Below are 15,979 nucleotides of genomic sequence, written 5' to 3'. Positions count from 1 at the left end.
CCCCACCACTGCAGAGAGAAGAGTGAGGATATCATTAAAGAACACCTCAGTTCCTCAACTCCCCACCTCCTAACCAGCTTCCATTCCCATGGGCTCATGAGCCTCTCCTCTCTGTCTTACCTTAGGAAGGGGACTCTCCTACACCCTTCCCAACTTTATCAAGCCTCTATCGTCTTTTCTTTTTTAATTTTAAAATATTTATTTATTTTAGAGATAGAAGGAGAAAGATAGACAGAGAGAAAGAGAGAGATCAATTTGTTGTTCCACTTATTCATGCATTCATTGTTTGATTCTTGTATGTGCCCTGCCCGGGGATCAAACTCAAACCCGCAACCTTGGCGTGTTGGAACGATGCTTTAACCAACTGAGCTACCTGGCCAGGGCTAAGCCTCTATCATCTTATTAGAGTGTTTCATTAGCCCCTCCAACCTCACATATCCAGAGGCCAGCATCTTTCCCCTAACACTCAGTGGTGTGCTGGTGTTTGACAACCAACTCTCCTGGAGGAAAAATAGCCCTAATATGTGGCATTTGCCACTTTCTGTGGTGTCACTATTCTCAGAGGCGGATAAAGGTCAGTTGAGGCCACAGGTACAGAATAAAATATTGGGCCCCTTAAAAAAAAGAGAGAGACAGGGAAAATAAAAATACATGTTAACCATATTTTAAAATAAAAATATTATGTGCTATTAATGTTAAAAATGCACATATAAAACCCAATTTGGCATCATGAGAAAAAGTGTAAAGTTGGGGTTTTGCGGGGCCCTTCAGAAGTCGGAGCCTAGGACACATGCCTGGTGCGTCCACCGTTAAATCTGCCTCTGACTATTTCCATCAATGCCAATTTCAAGCTCCCAACCTGATGTCACTGAACACAGAGTTGGGAAGAGCTGTGCCCTGTCTACTCTCATGGCCTAGTAAACTGAGTTACAGCACACTTCTGCCTGAGGTCTCTGCAGACACCACCACCAACCATTCACCCAACCAGAAACCTGGGAGCCACCTTAGACTCCTCTCATCAGCTACCACATCCTACCACCTGTCTCCCAGATGTTTTCTCTGTCCTCTTCTTCCTGCTCCGGCTCCCTGGGCCATTCTCATCAGCCTTCTCTGGACCTCTACAGCAGCACTCTCCTAGACTCCCACCCCCAAGCTCCATCTCTCCATGTCATCACCAAGGAGAACTTTCCAGAAGTCAAATATGGTCATGGTCTTCTCTTAAAACTTCTTCTTACTACCCTTATGATTAAACTGGAACTCAATACCAAGTTGTGATAAACCACTTGGAGTTCTAGACCCTTGGGCTCTTTTAGAATTCTGTGACCCTGTTCACTGCCCCTCTTCTCTCTGGTAAGACAACCTCCTCCTTCTCACTGCTCCCCCCTCCCCTCCCCTCCCCAGAAGGGCATTACAACTGCTTCTTTTTGGTACCCCCCACTGGACCCTCATCTTAGCACAAGCAGTGATTGTGGGTCTCTGGGTCTTCTCACGCTCCCCAACTGAAGGGTGACCTCTTTGAGGACAGAGACATGTCATTTTCATCTCTGTACCCCTGGCCCTCAGTTCAGGTTCTGGCCCTGAGCATGTACGTAATAAACATTTATTGAATGTGTGGTTGGATGTAGGTGGAACATTTGTTTTGTCTTGGAATTTGGCTAAGAGTCCAGAACAAAGACAAACAGGTGCTAATACACAACATTCTAGAGTTACATTCTTTTTTTGTGTGTGTGTGAGAGAGACAGAGAGAGGGACAGGTAGGGACAGAGATGAAAAGCATCAATTCTTTGTTGTGGCACCTAAGTTGTTCATTGATTGCTTTCTCATATGTGGCTACAGCAGAGCAAGTGACCCCTTGCTCAAGCCAACAACTTTTGGGCTCAAGACAGCAACCATGGGGTCATGTCTATGATCCCACGCTCAAGCCAGTGACTCTGTGCTCAAGCCAGATGAGCCCACACTCAAACCTGGGTCCTCTGCATCCCAAGCTGATGCTCTATTCACTGAGCCACTGCCTGGTCAGGCCTCAAGAGTTACATTATTATAGGATCTACTGAAAGATGGCAGAACCAATTCAATCACCAATCCATAAGTGAAGATGAGAAATTTGAAAGGCTATTCCTGGAAGGGACTTCATAGGAGTAGAGAGATCTCTGACCTATCTCCACTCACTACAAATGGTGATGTGTGAAGGGGACCCTAAGAGATTGCTAATACAGATGGAGGTTGTCTGCCAAAGACAATATCCATCTCCCTCCCATTTGCAGGCATGCTGAGACCCAAAAGTCCACAGGCTCACTCCAGGGCACCAGAATAAAGCAGTGACAAAGCTCTTGAGAGTGCTTGACTTTTGTACCCTGGAGACACAGTGGGGGGCCTCCATGAACAAAGAGACTAGTGTCTGCTTCCTCCTGGAGAATTATAAGCTGCCCTGGATGGCCAAGATGAAAAAAGAATAGTTAGAAGCTGGGAATGTCATCAAAGGAGTTGAGCTTCAGGTGCCTTGATGAGATTCCACACACACAGGCAGCCCACCATTCAGAAGATCCCAGCAGTAAGAGGCTGTGGTGTGTTCCATTAGGGAACAGAGTTGACAGCGGGTCTCAAGGGATCACTGAGAGAGTGTTAGCCCCAGTGGGTAACCAGCACTTTGTGGAAGTGCCCATAGGGTTATCAGATGAAACCACAGGGCATCTCATTTGGAAACAGCTTCTATATGTCTGCCACATTGGAGGGTGTGGTGGCCAGGGAGGAGCAACTTTGAGAGAACTATCAATAGAACCAACTAAGTTAGAAGAGTTGCCTGGTTGGTGTCACTCAGCCAGCTAAAACTTGAATAGAAACCCTGGAGTCTTATGAGCTTGAAAAAGCAGAGGACAGATTTTGGAGTACCCACAGTAGTTGAAAGAAATGGGAAATCCTAGAATGAAGAGAACAATAGAAAAGAAGTTCCAAAGTTTGCATATTAAATCTTTCTGACCCCCAATTTATACATGTGTGGGGCAGACTCCAGGCTTCCCAGCAAAGGCTACAATAACTAAACAAGGATTCCACCTGCTATTCACCACAAGAAGACAGAGTTAAAACCAGTCAAGTTGCCTGGCCAGGTGGCGGCTCAGTAGATGGAGCATCAACCTGGGACACCAAGGTTCAAAACCCCAGAGGTCACCGGTTTAAGCATGAGCTCATCCAGCTTGAGTGGGCTCGGCAGCTTGAGTATGGGGATCATAGATGGCTGAGCCTAAAGGTCACTGTCTTGAAGCCCAAAGTTGCTGGCTTAAGCAAAGTGTCACTGGCTTGGCTGGAGTCCTCCAGTCAAGGCACATATAAAAAAGCAGTCAATGAACAATTAAGGTGCTGCAACTACAAATTGATGCTTCTCATCCCTCTCCCTTCCTGTCTGTCTGTCTCACTCTTTCACTAAAAAAATAAATAACAAGTAAACAAATAAAAAAATAAAAATAAAAGTAGTCAAGTTGATTACCTGCTAGAATAAAAAGTCAATACTCTTTGAATGTATACATAAGTGGAACAACAAATCTATCTATCTATCTATCTATCTATCTATCTATCTATCATCATCATCATCATCTATCTCTCCTTTCTGTCTGTCTGTCTATCTATCTATCTATCTATCTATCTATCTATCATCATCATCATCTATCTCTCCTTTCTGTCTCTTTAAAATCAATCAATCAATATTAAATAGAAGCCCCAAAAACTACTGTAATTATGCTCAGGAACATAAAGAAAACTACATTCTTAGTGCATGAACAAGTAAGAAATCTTCATAGAGAAATAGAAACAATAAAAGAAAAAACCAAGTACAAACTCTAGAACTGAAAATTATAATATCTGAAACCAAAAAAATTATTGGATTGTTGTAACAGCAGATTGAGGAAAACAAGAGAAATATCAGTTAATTTGAAGACATATCAATAGAAACTATCCTGTAGAAAGAACAGAGAGAAAAGAGAAGAAAAGAGAAATAAACCCACAGTGACCTGAATGACAATATAGAAAAGTCCTACATAGGTTTAATTAGAGTTCAAGGGAAAAGAGAGAAAGAGAATGAATTAGGAAAAAAATATTTGATGAAATAATGGCCAACAGCTTCCCAAATTCAGTTAAAAATAACCTAAAAATATGTGAACCTCTAAAATAGAACAGTTTATCCCTGAAAGCAATACACATATTTCTCAAAATTTGCTTGAAAATAAATACAATTCCTATAAAATCAACTATATATAAAGCAATATATAATATAATATATAATACTATAATATAATATAATAATTAATATAATATAAATCAGGAACCTGCTAATTTACAGGACCCTGCATTCTAGAGACTGTTATGAAATGAATTACCAGCCCATGATGAATCTACTTTTCTAAAACTAGGTTTTATCCATGAGATTTACCTCAGAGCAAGTAAAGGACCCTGGAGGGTTATAATGTCTGCTGTACTGAGACCCAGCCTTCTGGTTCCAGGACAGGGAGAAGAGAGAGGAGGGGTGTCTTAGGGTAGGGAGCAGAGAAGGAGGCTATGGGCTGAGGGCAGTGAGGGGTTCGACATTCTGAATGGGGATGAGGTGAGAGTGGGGACTGACCTGAGGCAAGGCTTCAGGATGGCACAGCTCACAATGAAGTGCACCTTCTCCAGGTTGGACATGGGTTGGTCTGAGATGGAGCCATAAGACTCAATTGCCTCCTTTCCAATGTTTAGTTGGCTGGCCACCTTGAAACTCAAAGACGGCGGTCAGCACAGCTGTGGTCCTCCCCATTTGCAAAGGAGGAAACCGGGGATCGAGGCATGGAGCAAAAGCCTGGAACCCTGTGGGCAGCAGAGCTGGGAGTTCCCAGCCCTGGGCTCACCTGGCCTGTGATCTGGGATGAGTGCTTCAGCTTCATGGAGGACATGTCCTTGGTCCTTCTGTCCCTGAGGCTGGGCCTCTGTGGATGGACACCGTTTGTGAATGAAGGGGAACTGGGGCAGCACTTCCGTGCACCTGAGAGCCATCTTGAATGTATCTATGTCACCCAGCCACTTTCTGTCCAATTTACAGAACACATGCAGCCCCTCATCTCGGCTGAGTTTTGCAACATGTATAGGTGTGCAAACACATACAGGTGCATAGCACCGTCCTCACTCCTGGGTTAGGACATGGAGGCAAGGTAAGGTGGGAGTCAAGACAAAGCTGGTCAGCCAATAGCTAGCCTTCTGGGAGGGCTCAGGACCTTTATGACTCCAAGCTTGAACTTGTCACCAGGAAAGCCCTGTGAGGTAGGTTGGGGTCTGAACCCAGGAACCTCAGGCAGCCCCAGGCCGTGATCATTCTCAGTGAAATGGGGTGAATGAATGGAACATGCTCTGCCTATGGCACACTAGGAGCTCTGCTAGGGTATCAAAGAATCTAGGCTGCGAGGCCATTAGGATCTGCTGGTCTCCTCAGGCAGAGGTCACACCTTGTCTTGACAGTGCCATGAGAAGTTGCTGCCCAAATTAGAGCACAGTGTGGGATTGGGTTTGGTTTGGGATCAGACCAGTTCCCAGGGCTGGGCACCAGCTTCTGGCTGGGGAAGCTGGTTTGGCACACAGAGAATGTGACATGTTAGCTGTCCCTATTTGCAGATGACATGATTGACCACATAGAAAAATCCAAGAAATGCATAAAAAGTGAGTTCAGCAACATTGCAGGATACAAAGTCAACAACCCAAAGCAGTTATATTTTTCTATTTTTCTATACCAACAATGGATATGTCAATGCCAAAATTATAGATATAGTGCAATTTATAACTTCTCAAAAAAAAACAAAAACCCCACAACTGTGTAAATCTAACAAACCATGTACAGGGCACCTGTGCTGAAAATCACAAAATGCTGATGAAAGAAATCAAAGAAGATCCAAATATATGGTGCTCCTGGATTGAAGGACTCAGCATAGCAGAGGTGTCAATTCTTCTCAAATTGATAGAAAACAAAATTCCTATTTTAAAATACCAGCAAGATAATTTTTGTAGCTATGGGCAAGATTATCTTAAAACATCTATGGAAAGGCAAGGGGCCTAGAATAGCTAAAACAATTTTGAAGAAGAATAGCAAGAAAGGACAAATCAGTGTACAGACCTATGACATCATATGTCTACAGTTGGTAGGACAGCAAGGCATTGGCAGAGGGACAGACACATAAACCAATGGAACAGGAGAGAGAACACAGAGATAAACCCACAAATTTGCACAACTGATTCTTGACAAAAGTGCAAAATCAATTCATTGAATTTGAAGGGTGGACTTTTTAAATAGAAAACTTGAGGTCTAACTTCTGGAATGCCAGTCCTGCCTCTCCCTGTGCTCACCTTCCAGGGGTGCACTGTGGCCAGACTGCTTCTCCGGGACCCCTCTCTGAGTGCCCACCAGCTTCCATGGTAGCCTCTAGAGATCCCTGCCTTCTGACATTCCTGCCTTCTGTGGTTTGACTTCCAGGACTAGGCACCATGGCTTCCTTCTGGCTTCCTCTCTTAGATTGCTCATTGTGAAGGAGATCATACTGTGACAACACTCAGGTAGCCCTGTGGGGAAGCCCATCTGGCAAGGAACAGAGCCTGCCTGCCCACAGCCATATGAGGGGACATTGAGGAAGCAGATCCTCCAGCTCCAGTGAAGCCTTGAGATGCAGCCCTTGTCAACAGCTGGACTGAAACCTCACAAAGGACCCTGAGTCAGACCCAATAAGCTAAGCTACTCCTGGTCCTCAGAAACTAAATGCATGCTGTTCCAAGCTACTAAATTTTGAGGTAATATGTTTTGTGGTAACAGGTAACTAACACACTCTGCAGAATCCATGCCTCTAGAGATCAGGGGTTGAGCCTGGGCATCCTACATGTAATTTCCAGCCCAGTCTGGCCATGGGGACCTGGGCTGTGGATTCACTAGATTTTTCTGCAGTGAGGACCTGATGTATGGGGCAGTTATGCAGCTTCTGCGGGTAATTCCTTTGGACTGCTCTTGGTTGGTTCAACTAAGATTACAGCGTGAAACTGGGGCCTTAGGGAAGGACTTCTGACCAAAACTGAATGTCAGTTAACCTTTCCTCAGACAGCAAGGTAGAACACACACCCATTGAGAGCTTGGTCTTTGAATTCAGTGGGATGAATTCAAAGCCCAGTTCTGTCACACGTCCTCACTGTGTGATTTGGCAGCAACTCGCTTCACTTCTCAGTCTCTTTAGTTATAATACGCATAATAATCCCTACCTTGTAGGACTGGCTCACCTGAGACTTAACTGAAGAGAAGCAACTGGCACACAGCATGCTGTCAGTCAGTAACATCTTTTGTTACTACTGTTACATGTATCTGAATCCTGTTTAAGTCAAACTCAATGTTCAGAGTCCGGGATCCTCTCCAATTAGGACCACATAATTCAAAACGTACTGGGTATAATGCCTGACTCATTAGTTCCTGAGCACAGTTTCCGGGGCTGGGGAGCCTTGGTCTGGGTGGGGCTCAGGGTGATGCCGGTGAGGGACTCCATATCCTGCCTTCTGTTTTAGGCCTCCTCTGGGGCTCTGGGCCTGGCTGATGTCTATAGGGTGTCTGCCCTTCTCTGCCACCACCCTCATGCACACACCTGTGCAGATCCATGCTGTGGTGACTGGACACTGCTCTCCCTGCCTGTGCCATCAAGGGTCTGCCGCACCGCTGAGCCACCATCTGAGTTGTTCTTGGCAAAGAGCACTGGCTCTGGAAGGTCACCCATGAATCTCAGGATGATCCGCCACACAGCCAGGGCAGCCTGGGGAAATTGAGACACAGATTCTAGCTGGAACCAGGCTCGCAGCACAGGGCCCACGGTGACCCTCACCCCTTCTGTGTTCCTTCTGAACTACAGCGCAGACTGGGGTTCTGGGGGTGGCTCAAGCCACTAGAAACCAGAGAGCTGCTAGGTACCGAGCAGTCGGCATCATCCTCATGGTAGAGCAGTGGGTATCGAAGAAGCTTCCGGATATGCGTGTGGCTGGCCGATTTCTGGAAGTAGGTTGCCGCAAACTTGGGGAAGGTGTACTCCACCAAGCCATCTGTTTCCTCCTCAAGTTCCTCCACAATGGGGACTGTGTCCAGGTCAACCTCGGGCAGTTTCTGAATCTTTGTTTCCAGATCCTGAAGGCCCATGAGGAGGAGGGACAAGCATCAGCCTGTCTTTCAGATTTCGTCTTTTCAGAGATACGTGGGAACCCCACGAAGGGTCTGTCTGGTTATGCACTGGTTGCAGAGCCACTTGTCCACTTCCCCTTGTGTTGGAGACCTCACCTACCCCACACCCTCAGTGGAACCCTGGTGGAGTGCCATGAAGGACGGGCCTGGTGTGGACATCTCAGGCACCCAAGAGCCTTAAGAGCCCTGGGCCTACAGACATGGGCTCTCCAGACACTCCCCTCTCTGCCCCCAGTCAGGGGTTCCTCCTGTGGAGGTGGTCCCAGCCACTCTAACTGAACACATGGGGTGCATGTGTGCACGGTATGTGCATGAGTGTGAGTGTGTGTGTGTGTGTGTGCATGCATGGGGGAAGAAGCATGAGCACCTGGGGGGATGTTTATGTCACTAGATCTGGTCTTAGGGCCCAGAGGAGGGTGTAGGAGTAGTCAGCAGGACAGCCTGGGGGGGCTGCTTTTCTCCCCCTGTTCTGTCCCCTCAGACACTGCTTCCTCCTGCCAGTGGCCATTAGTTCCCTGTACCAGGTCCCCAGTCCTGTTCTGCAGGGAAGCAGCCACCAAGGTGCTCTGTGAGAGGGGTCAGACACAAGAGGGGGAGCTGGCTGACTGAAAGCCCCTTTGCTTGCATATTAAAGGCTCTAGGACGTCTTGCAGGTAAGAAACCTGCTTACCTGGAAAGCGCGGGACAGAACCCCATTGTCCCTGTCCTCTGCACATTCACCCAGGACTGCAGAAAGCACCTCAGCACCACCCTGCCCGCTCCCTCCGCTGAGTCTCTGCTTCTGAGCCAGCCTAGAGGTTGCTGAGGTCCAGACTGGGTGGGCCTGTCTTCTCCCTTTTCAGCGGGACCTCTGAAGGACAGGGCCATTCTTACCTCGATGCGAGGTGGAGCCTGGCTCTCTAAACCCCCGATCATGGATGGGAGGAAGCCAAACACCTGCTCCACCATCTCGGAGTCAGTGATGGTGTCGTAGATAGACTGGTGTTTCCGGGTGGGTGGAGCACTGTGGCCTTTCTCCTTGTCTGAAGAGGTGACTGAGGTGACTAAAGAGGTGATCGGCAACCCCTGCACACACCCACAGGGGAGGTTAGCCACCAGCTGGAAAAATCACCTCACATAAACCAAATAAACCCATTCCTGCCATCACCTATGCAAATCAATGTATCATCCTCTAAAAGCCTAGATTTTAACAGCTACAGTGACTAGAGATCAGTCAGCTCAGGGTTTTCATTTCCCAAAGGAGAGGCAGGTCTGGAGAGAGGAGTCGCCTGCTGTTCCCTAGCCCAGCTTGCCCTGAGGTACCACCTCAAACCCAGGACCTTCAGAACCTTATTTCAAACCTTGGCTCAAACCTGCCTGGTCCTTTATTCCGAGAGCACCAAGCCACTGTCAGGAGAGGTCCTGGGCCTGTACTAATGCATGTATGTAAGCCTGGTTTATGGCCTGCCTGGGGTCCATGGGTGCAGAAGCAGGCTGCTGACATGTCTGCAGGTTTTATTCTCTTACCTGCCTTGGACACTGTACTAGTAATGTGCTCAGCACACCCAATTTTTGTCTACAGAAGGGGATAAATTTCATCCTAGCCCCTCTTCCTTCTTACAACTCAGCTGACTGAGGTTTAGTCTCAGGTACCCTCTGAGGAAAATAAGATCAGGCACTGCTGCCCTGTCCTGCCCATCAGCCTCTCCTGCCCAGATGCTCACAGGCTTCTCCTGGTATTTCTCTATCCTGAGCTGTGATGCCACAGCCCAGGACCAGGGGCCTCTGATCTTCTCCATGGAATTGGGGCCTCCTATAGCTCATCTCACCCTGATTCCCTAACTTTCCAGACGACCCACCAGTCCTGCTGAGAAACAGTCCTTGAGACTAAGTGGAGGGGACTATGGAGCTTGAGTGACAGGTTCTAGGTTTAAGCTTCTGGCTGCTGTAATCCAGGGGGTGACCTAAAGGAGTCCAGACAGCATGAGAGCCTAGCCTGTTGCAGCAATAACTTTAACGAAGGAGGGGATAGAACTATTTGATGAGAGGTCCATATTGCTGCTCATTACTCCTGCTTGTCCTCCTCACTGGGGCCCCAGCCAGTCCCCACCTGCCCACGACAGCACTGACCACCTACGTTGGCTTTCTGCTGTCGAAAGTCCCGTCGGGCAGCCATGCCCCTGGCATGTGCCTGGATGACCACCACTGCTCTCCGCTTGGCCTGGACTTGCAAGCGCACCAGGTAGCCCCTGCAGAGGGCCTGAAGCTGAACTGTCCTTTGCCGCATGGCCTGGTACTGCTGGGCCAGCAGGTGGCTCCGGGTGATGGCCTGCAGGCGCTCAAAACCCAGTAGAATCTGAGAAGGCAAGAGAGATGGGCACTCATGGGGATGGGTGGGGGTGAGGGTGGGGGTCTGGATCAGGAAGAGCACAGAGCACAGAGGAGGCCTTTCCAAGAAGACAGAGCGGTAGATAGGAAGCCTCGCTATTTAGCTTCACAATTACCCACCTTTTGGCAAAGGGCTGATACTAAAATTTTACACACCAATGACCACAAGCACGTTAAATGAGTTATTACTTATAAAGCACTTAGAATAGAGACTGGCATGCAAATAAGTGCTAAATAGTGCTTGTTAAATGGTGTAAACCAGTGGCAGTCAACCTGGTCCCTACCGCCCACTAGTGGGTGTTCCAGCTTTCATGGTGGGTGGTAGCAGAGCAAACAAAGTATAAATAAAAAGATAGATTTAACTACAGTGAGTTGTTTTATAAAGATTTATTCTGCCAAACTTAGCAAAAATCCGACATAAAGTACTTGGTACGTAATTGTTATTATATGCTTTAACTTGCTGTAACTCTGCTTTATAAATTTTATAAAGTAAAGTTACATCCCTACTTTATAAATCACCATTACTGTGGAACCAGTGGGCAGTTAGAAAATTTTACTACTAACAGAGATACAAAAGTGGGCGGTAGGTATAAAAAGGTTGACTACCCCTGGTGTAAATAATAAAGTTGTTTGTGGGTGGTCAGTGCCAGGAAATCGGTTTGGATGCCAGTGGGTGATGGAATATTCCTGAGACCTTGCTTTTCACACTTACAGCCAAACCCAGACAATTTCTTAGGAGCTAGAACACCTGTGTGAAGGTTATGGCTGGCTCCCTCAAACTAATCCCTTCAGGGTCTTTAAAATAAAGAAGAAACAATAAATTGATGAACACTCCCCTTTTATACTGCAAACATGCCCTGGGCCACAAAAGTCTCTGAGCCCCTCAGATGAGTCTTATTGTATTTTCAAAGATCAACCCAAGAAGGCTGGGGGTGTGGGGTCATGTGTCTCCTGTGGGCTTGGAAGTCACACAGATGACTCCAGCTCTACAGCATACTAACTCTGTGCTTTTGGGGAAATTACCTAACCTCTCTAGGCTTCAGTTCTGTGACATACAGGGTTGGCTTTATAATCAATAAAATGATGCACATAAAGCAACAGGCCCCCAAAAGTCTTCCCATCCTTGTCAGCTGCCTTTATGTCTTTGTGAGCACGGAACACGGACAGGCCTGGGGGTCAGTTTTGCTAATGTCACCACTTCATGTCTCAGCCACAGTCACATCCATGACAAAGGCAACCAAGCAGTCAAGTGAGGCCCAACAAGGCCCGGTCAAGGTCACTCCTGTTCATTTGATTAGCAGACACTTATTAGCAGTGTCTATGGTCAAGAAAAAAAAGTTATGAAGTGCTTGAAACAGAGAATAATCAGTCCATTAACTTATTTTGTAAGCTGAAACTTGGGAAAAGAATTAGCCATTATCTAATTTCAGAGAAGGGCATTTCATTTTAGCTCTGGAGATGCCCAAAATTCTGTAGGAGAACACTGAAGCCCACAGACTACCTGAAACTGAAGCTATGCTAAAAAGAGAGTGTGGGGTGCTGAAGTCAGGTCATTTAAAATCTGTCATCAGAGTTTGTTAGTGATCCACTCCTTCCTGTCTGTTCTCTCATGCTCAGACAGACACACTTTTAACATCTGCTTTTAATTGGACAGTTGTCCACTGCTCCTGCAGGCCCAGCTCCCAAGTGAGCTCTAGTACCAGCTTGAAGTTCCGTCTGTTGCAGTAACCTCTCCACCCGGCCTGAAGGGTCACGGCTGCCCGCCGCTGCCTCAGAAACTCCTTCCTAAAGGAGAAATGCATGTCAGAGGTGTGTGACACCATTATCATACGTTTTAAAGTCTCTAGGGTAAAACTGTTTTTGAAGAAAAGAGGGATACTGAAATGTTGGGGAAAATAAATTCAGACAATATTTCTTTTCTAGAAGCTTTTATAAGCCAAAAGACAGACATTTTAGGAACTTAAAATCTACTGCCAACAACTAAATTTGGGAAATTTGTGAATAATGAAGCCTAATTATACTTCTCACAAAAATTAGAGACTTCATATTCATAAAATGAATATGAAGTGATAAAATATCCCCTAATTTTGTGAACTATATTAGAGTACTCAAGAACCTGAAAGTTCTATAAGGAGATAAAACTGTTTCTAGATTTTTGTTTCTTGCCAGACTCTGTCATCCTCTGGTCACTAACTCAGGTGTCTGCCGGAAACCAGATCAGTAGTCTTAAGACCGGCTCCCTTCTCTATGGCAGAGCAAGGCAAGAGTGTAGTCTCCCAGGTCCCAGCCGCCTGGCGACCTCCATCAAACTGCTGCCCTCTGCAAGGAGGGGCATGGACTGAATAGGGAGAGGGTGACCTGAAACTTGACCTCTGTGGAGGTAGGGCAGCCCCAGGTGAGCCTGGTACATACAGATGTATCTTTTATCTCATAGTTAACTTAGTTTTCTCATCACTTTTAATAAATTTTCGGTATCTTTTCTTGGGTTTAAAACAGCAGATCTCAACCATATTAGAAATCAACTGCAGGGAGTAGGGGAGGGGAATTGGAGAAAAGTACTAACTTTTGGTTCCAAGAGAAGTAAGTACTAGGGATGTAATCTGCAACACAAGGATTAGAGCCAACACCACTCCTTTTCACTACTTTTATTATTATTATTACTATTATTATTAGTAGTAGTAGTAGTATTGAAAAGTAGCAGTTTAAGCTACTTACTGACCAGAGAACTGAGTCAAAGATAGTTTTTTCTTCCCTCCAAAACCAGCCACCTGTTAAACCCAACTCAGACTTCTCTATGACTGTTGAAGAACATCATAATATAGATGAGACTGAAGCTGACACTTCATCTGACTCTTACTTATGTAGTGGATTCTTCCCTGTCTCACTGCCAATGAAGAAACATTCAAATAATTAGAATTCTCTGGGCAACATAGGCTGCAGTATTTCTAGTTAGGAGGTCCTGAGAGATCTTGTGCCTCAATGACCCTCAGGGAGGGGCCAGAGAGAACATGTGGTCCTGGTTTGGAGCTGCAGGCCCTCCCAGGGCACATGAGTGGTAGGTGAGTGGCTGGGAGGGGCTTGTGGCAGGGCTGGCACCTGTGTTTGTAGCCCCGCAGAACTCTCTGGATGGTGATCGCTGCTTTCTCCAGGGCCTGGCTCCTCTGTACTTCCAGCAGAGTGTCCTGATTATCCTGAAACCAGAGAGACCTCACCGCAGAGCAACCGTCCTTCACCCCACACCTCCACCTGGACCCAGGGCTCTGTCTCCAGAAGTTAGAGTTTCTCAGACTGTTTCCACATGTGCTCTTGGGAGCCAAGCAGAGGAAAGGATCCTCAAATTGATCCTAACGTGGCTGAGAGATGGAAGCTTCAACTACAACCCCCAATCCAAGAATTTCCCAGTTTAACTCTTTCTTCTTGTTCATTCAATCTGGCAAATTTCATTTCTGCCTGGAAAACCCAAGAGGGGGCAAAAATTTCCCTGAAGTTGTTTTATTTCCCAAAATTCATGTGAACTTTGTATTTAACTGTATTATGGAGTCATGCTTGGGTTTTTGTTTGTTTGTTTATTCAGTGAGAGGAAGGGAGGCAGAGACAGACTCCCACATGTGCCTCAACCAGGATCCACCCAGTAAGCACACTAAAGGGCGATGCTCTGTTCATCCAGGGCTCAGCAACTGAGCTCTTCTTAGCGCCTGAGGAGGAGGCCATTCTCAGCACCTGGGGCCAACTCACTCCAACTGAGCCATCGCTACAAGGGTGGTGGGAGAAAGAGAGAAGTGAGAGGGGGAGGGGTAGAGAAGCAGATTGGCACCTCTCCTATGTGCCCTGTCCAGGAATTGAACCTGGGACATCCACACACTGGGCTGATGCTCTACCACTGAGCCAACCAGCCAGGGAAGTCATGCTTGTTTCAATAGAAACATGTTCCCTTCAGTTTTGAGTAGGATTCACAGTGCAAGATTCAACCCTGGGCCTGGCTCACTGCAGTGCTCCCCTGATCCCTGTGCCCCAGGCTTGCCATTCTAACCCCTGGAAGGCAGGGATTGTCTCTGTAGAACAGAGAGCAGAACAGTCCTTGGCAACTGCTGAGGAGAGGCCAGGGCTCAGAGGCCCTTCTGTCTTTATCAGCCTTGTACTAAGCAAACAGTGAACCTGCTGATGTGCCTGGGTAGGCACTGGGAACACAAAGATGCACTAAACCTCGACTATGGCCTAAAGGAGCAACCAGGGAAGGAGAAGAAAGGAGGGGTGGGCACTCTCTTCCTCCCTTCTTCAACCACCCACCCACACTATATACTCCTCTATCTCCTGGGCAGATGCCTCCCCTCTGCCAGTGTCACCTTCCTAATGGAGTCTGCAGCCCTTCTGCTTCTTTCTTCATGTCCAAGCCCAAGCCCTAGCAAAGGCCTGACTAATGCATGGACTGGCTAGAGGGTGAGGCTAAGAGGTCCACTTGGGACTATATGGGTGAAGGGGAAGCAGTAGAAGATGCAGGAAAGGGTAGAAAGGATGGGATGGGGTGTTTGGATGGCTGTAGAACATCCTCCTGATCAGAACTTCTCCTCCTCCTCATCTTCCTTCTCGATATGCCCACCCACCCAAGGCTTACAAGGATAGGGAACAGAAGGATTTTCTCCCCAGCTGACAATCCTAGAGGGCCCGAAGGTCAGTAGAGCCATAGAAATGTCTCTGTGAGACCTTGGGCCTCCCAATAAGTTGGAAAAGAGGGAGGTGGGAGGTTGGTGGTGGTGCTGCCTGCACACACCTGCCTAAGGGCAAGCTCTAATCTCATGGACAAGGGAGTCAACACACTGAAGCACCAGCTCTCTGGGGCTGGGTAGAGGCAGAGCTTCCACAGGCCAGACAATGCTCCCCCATGTGAGCTGCACTCATGCCCTGAGTGCCTTCTTGCTCTGCCAGTGGCTTGGAGGCAGCCTTTCCTCTTTCGTAGGCCTTGCCATAGATGCCCCCTCTGAGAAGCCTCCTGAACTCCTCAGTCTAGACTGGGTTTTCCCTGTGCTCCCTCTGCCTCCCTTAACCCCAGCCCTGCTTTCTACAACCACGGGATGCCTCCGGGTGGTGGCCACATGCAGAGCAAGGTGAGAGAGCCAGTGCTTCCTGGTGGCCCCACACCAGCTCCCACACGCTTCAGGAGGCTGAGGCCTGTGGGCTCAGGGTCTCACCTTCAGGAAAATTTTGGTCTTTCCCATTTTCCAGTCTTTGTCTCTTCCCAGCCACATTTCAGCGATGCGCAGTGTCATTTCTCGAAACTTGTCCAGGAGCTGCCGAGGAGAAACAGCAGTGGCTGGGTGGATCTAGAGCAGGGACTCCAACAGGAGCCTGAGGGTCCTTCTTCACTGACCTTCTAGGGATCTGAGTCTTCTTCCTTCTATGGAC

General features: G+C 47.4%; 1 protein-coding gene across 1 annotated transcript in view; it reads right to left on the bottom strand.

Moving 5' to 3' along the window:
- Positions 1-15,979, bottom strand: part of MYO7B (myosin VIIB) — a 99,708-nt gene that overhangs the window by 17,975 nt on the left and 65,754 nt on the right. The window contains exons 18-26 of the mRNA XM_066280514.1: positions 15,766-15,864; positions 13,676-13,770; positions 12,280-12,364; positions 10,329-10,547; positions 9,086-9,277; positions 7,949-8,158; positions 7,629-7,793; positions 4,875-4,952; positions 4,610-4,737 (exon numbers count right to left, since the gene is read on the bottom strand). Coding sequence (XP_066136611.1) covers positions 4,610-4,737; positions 4,875-4,952; positions 7,629-7,793; positions 7,949-8,158; positions 9,086-9,277; positions 10,329-10,547; positions 12,280-12,364; positions 13,676-13,770; positions 15,766-15,864 — 1,271 coding nt within the window. The remainder of the gene's footprint in view (positions 1-4,609; positions 4,738-4,874; positions 4,953-7,628; positions 7,794-7,948; positions 8,159-9,085; positions 9,278-10,328; positions 10,548-12,279; positions 12,365-13,675; positions 13,771-15,765; positions 15,865-15,979) is intronic.

This window comes from Saccopteryx bilineata, chromosome 5 (assembly GCF_036850765.1).
Source record: "Saccopteryx bilineata isolate mSacBil1 chromosome 5, mSacBil1_pri_phased_curated, whole genome shotgun sequence".
Taxonomy (NCBI): domain Eukaryota; kingdom Metazoa; phylum Chordata; class Mammalia; order Chiroptera; family Emballonuridae; genus Saccopteryx; species Saccopteryx bilineata.
The sequence above is the reverse complement of the archived record's forward strand: the minus strand, read 5'-3'. Positions and strand labels throughout refer to the sequence as shown.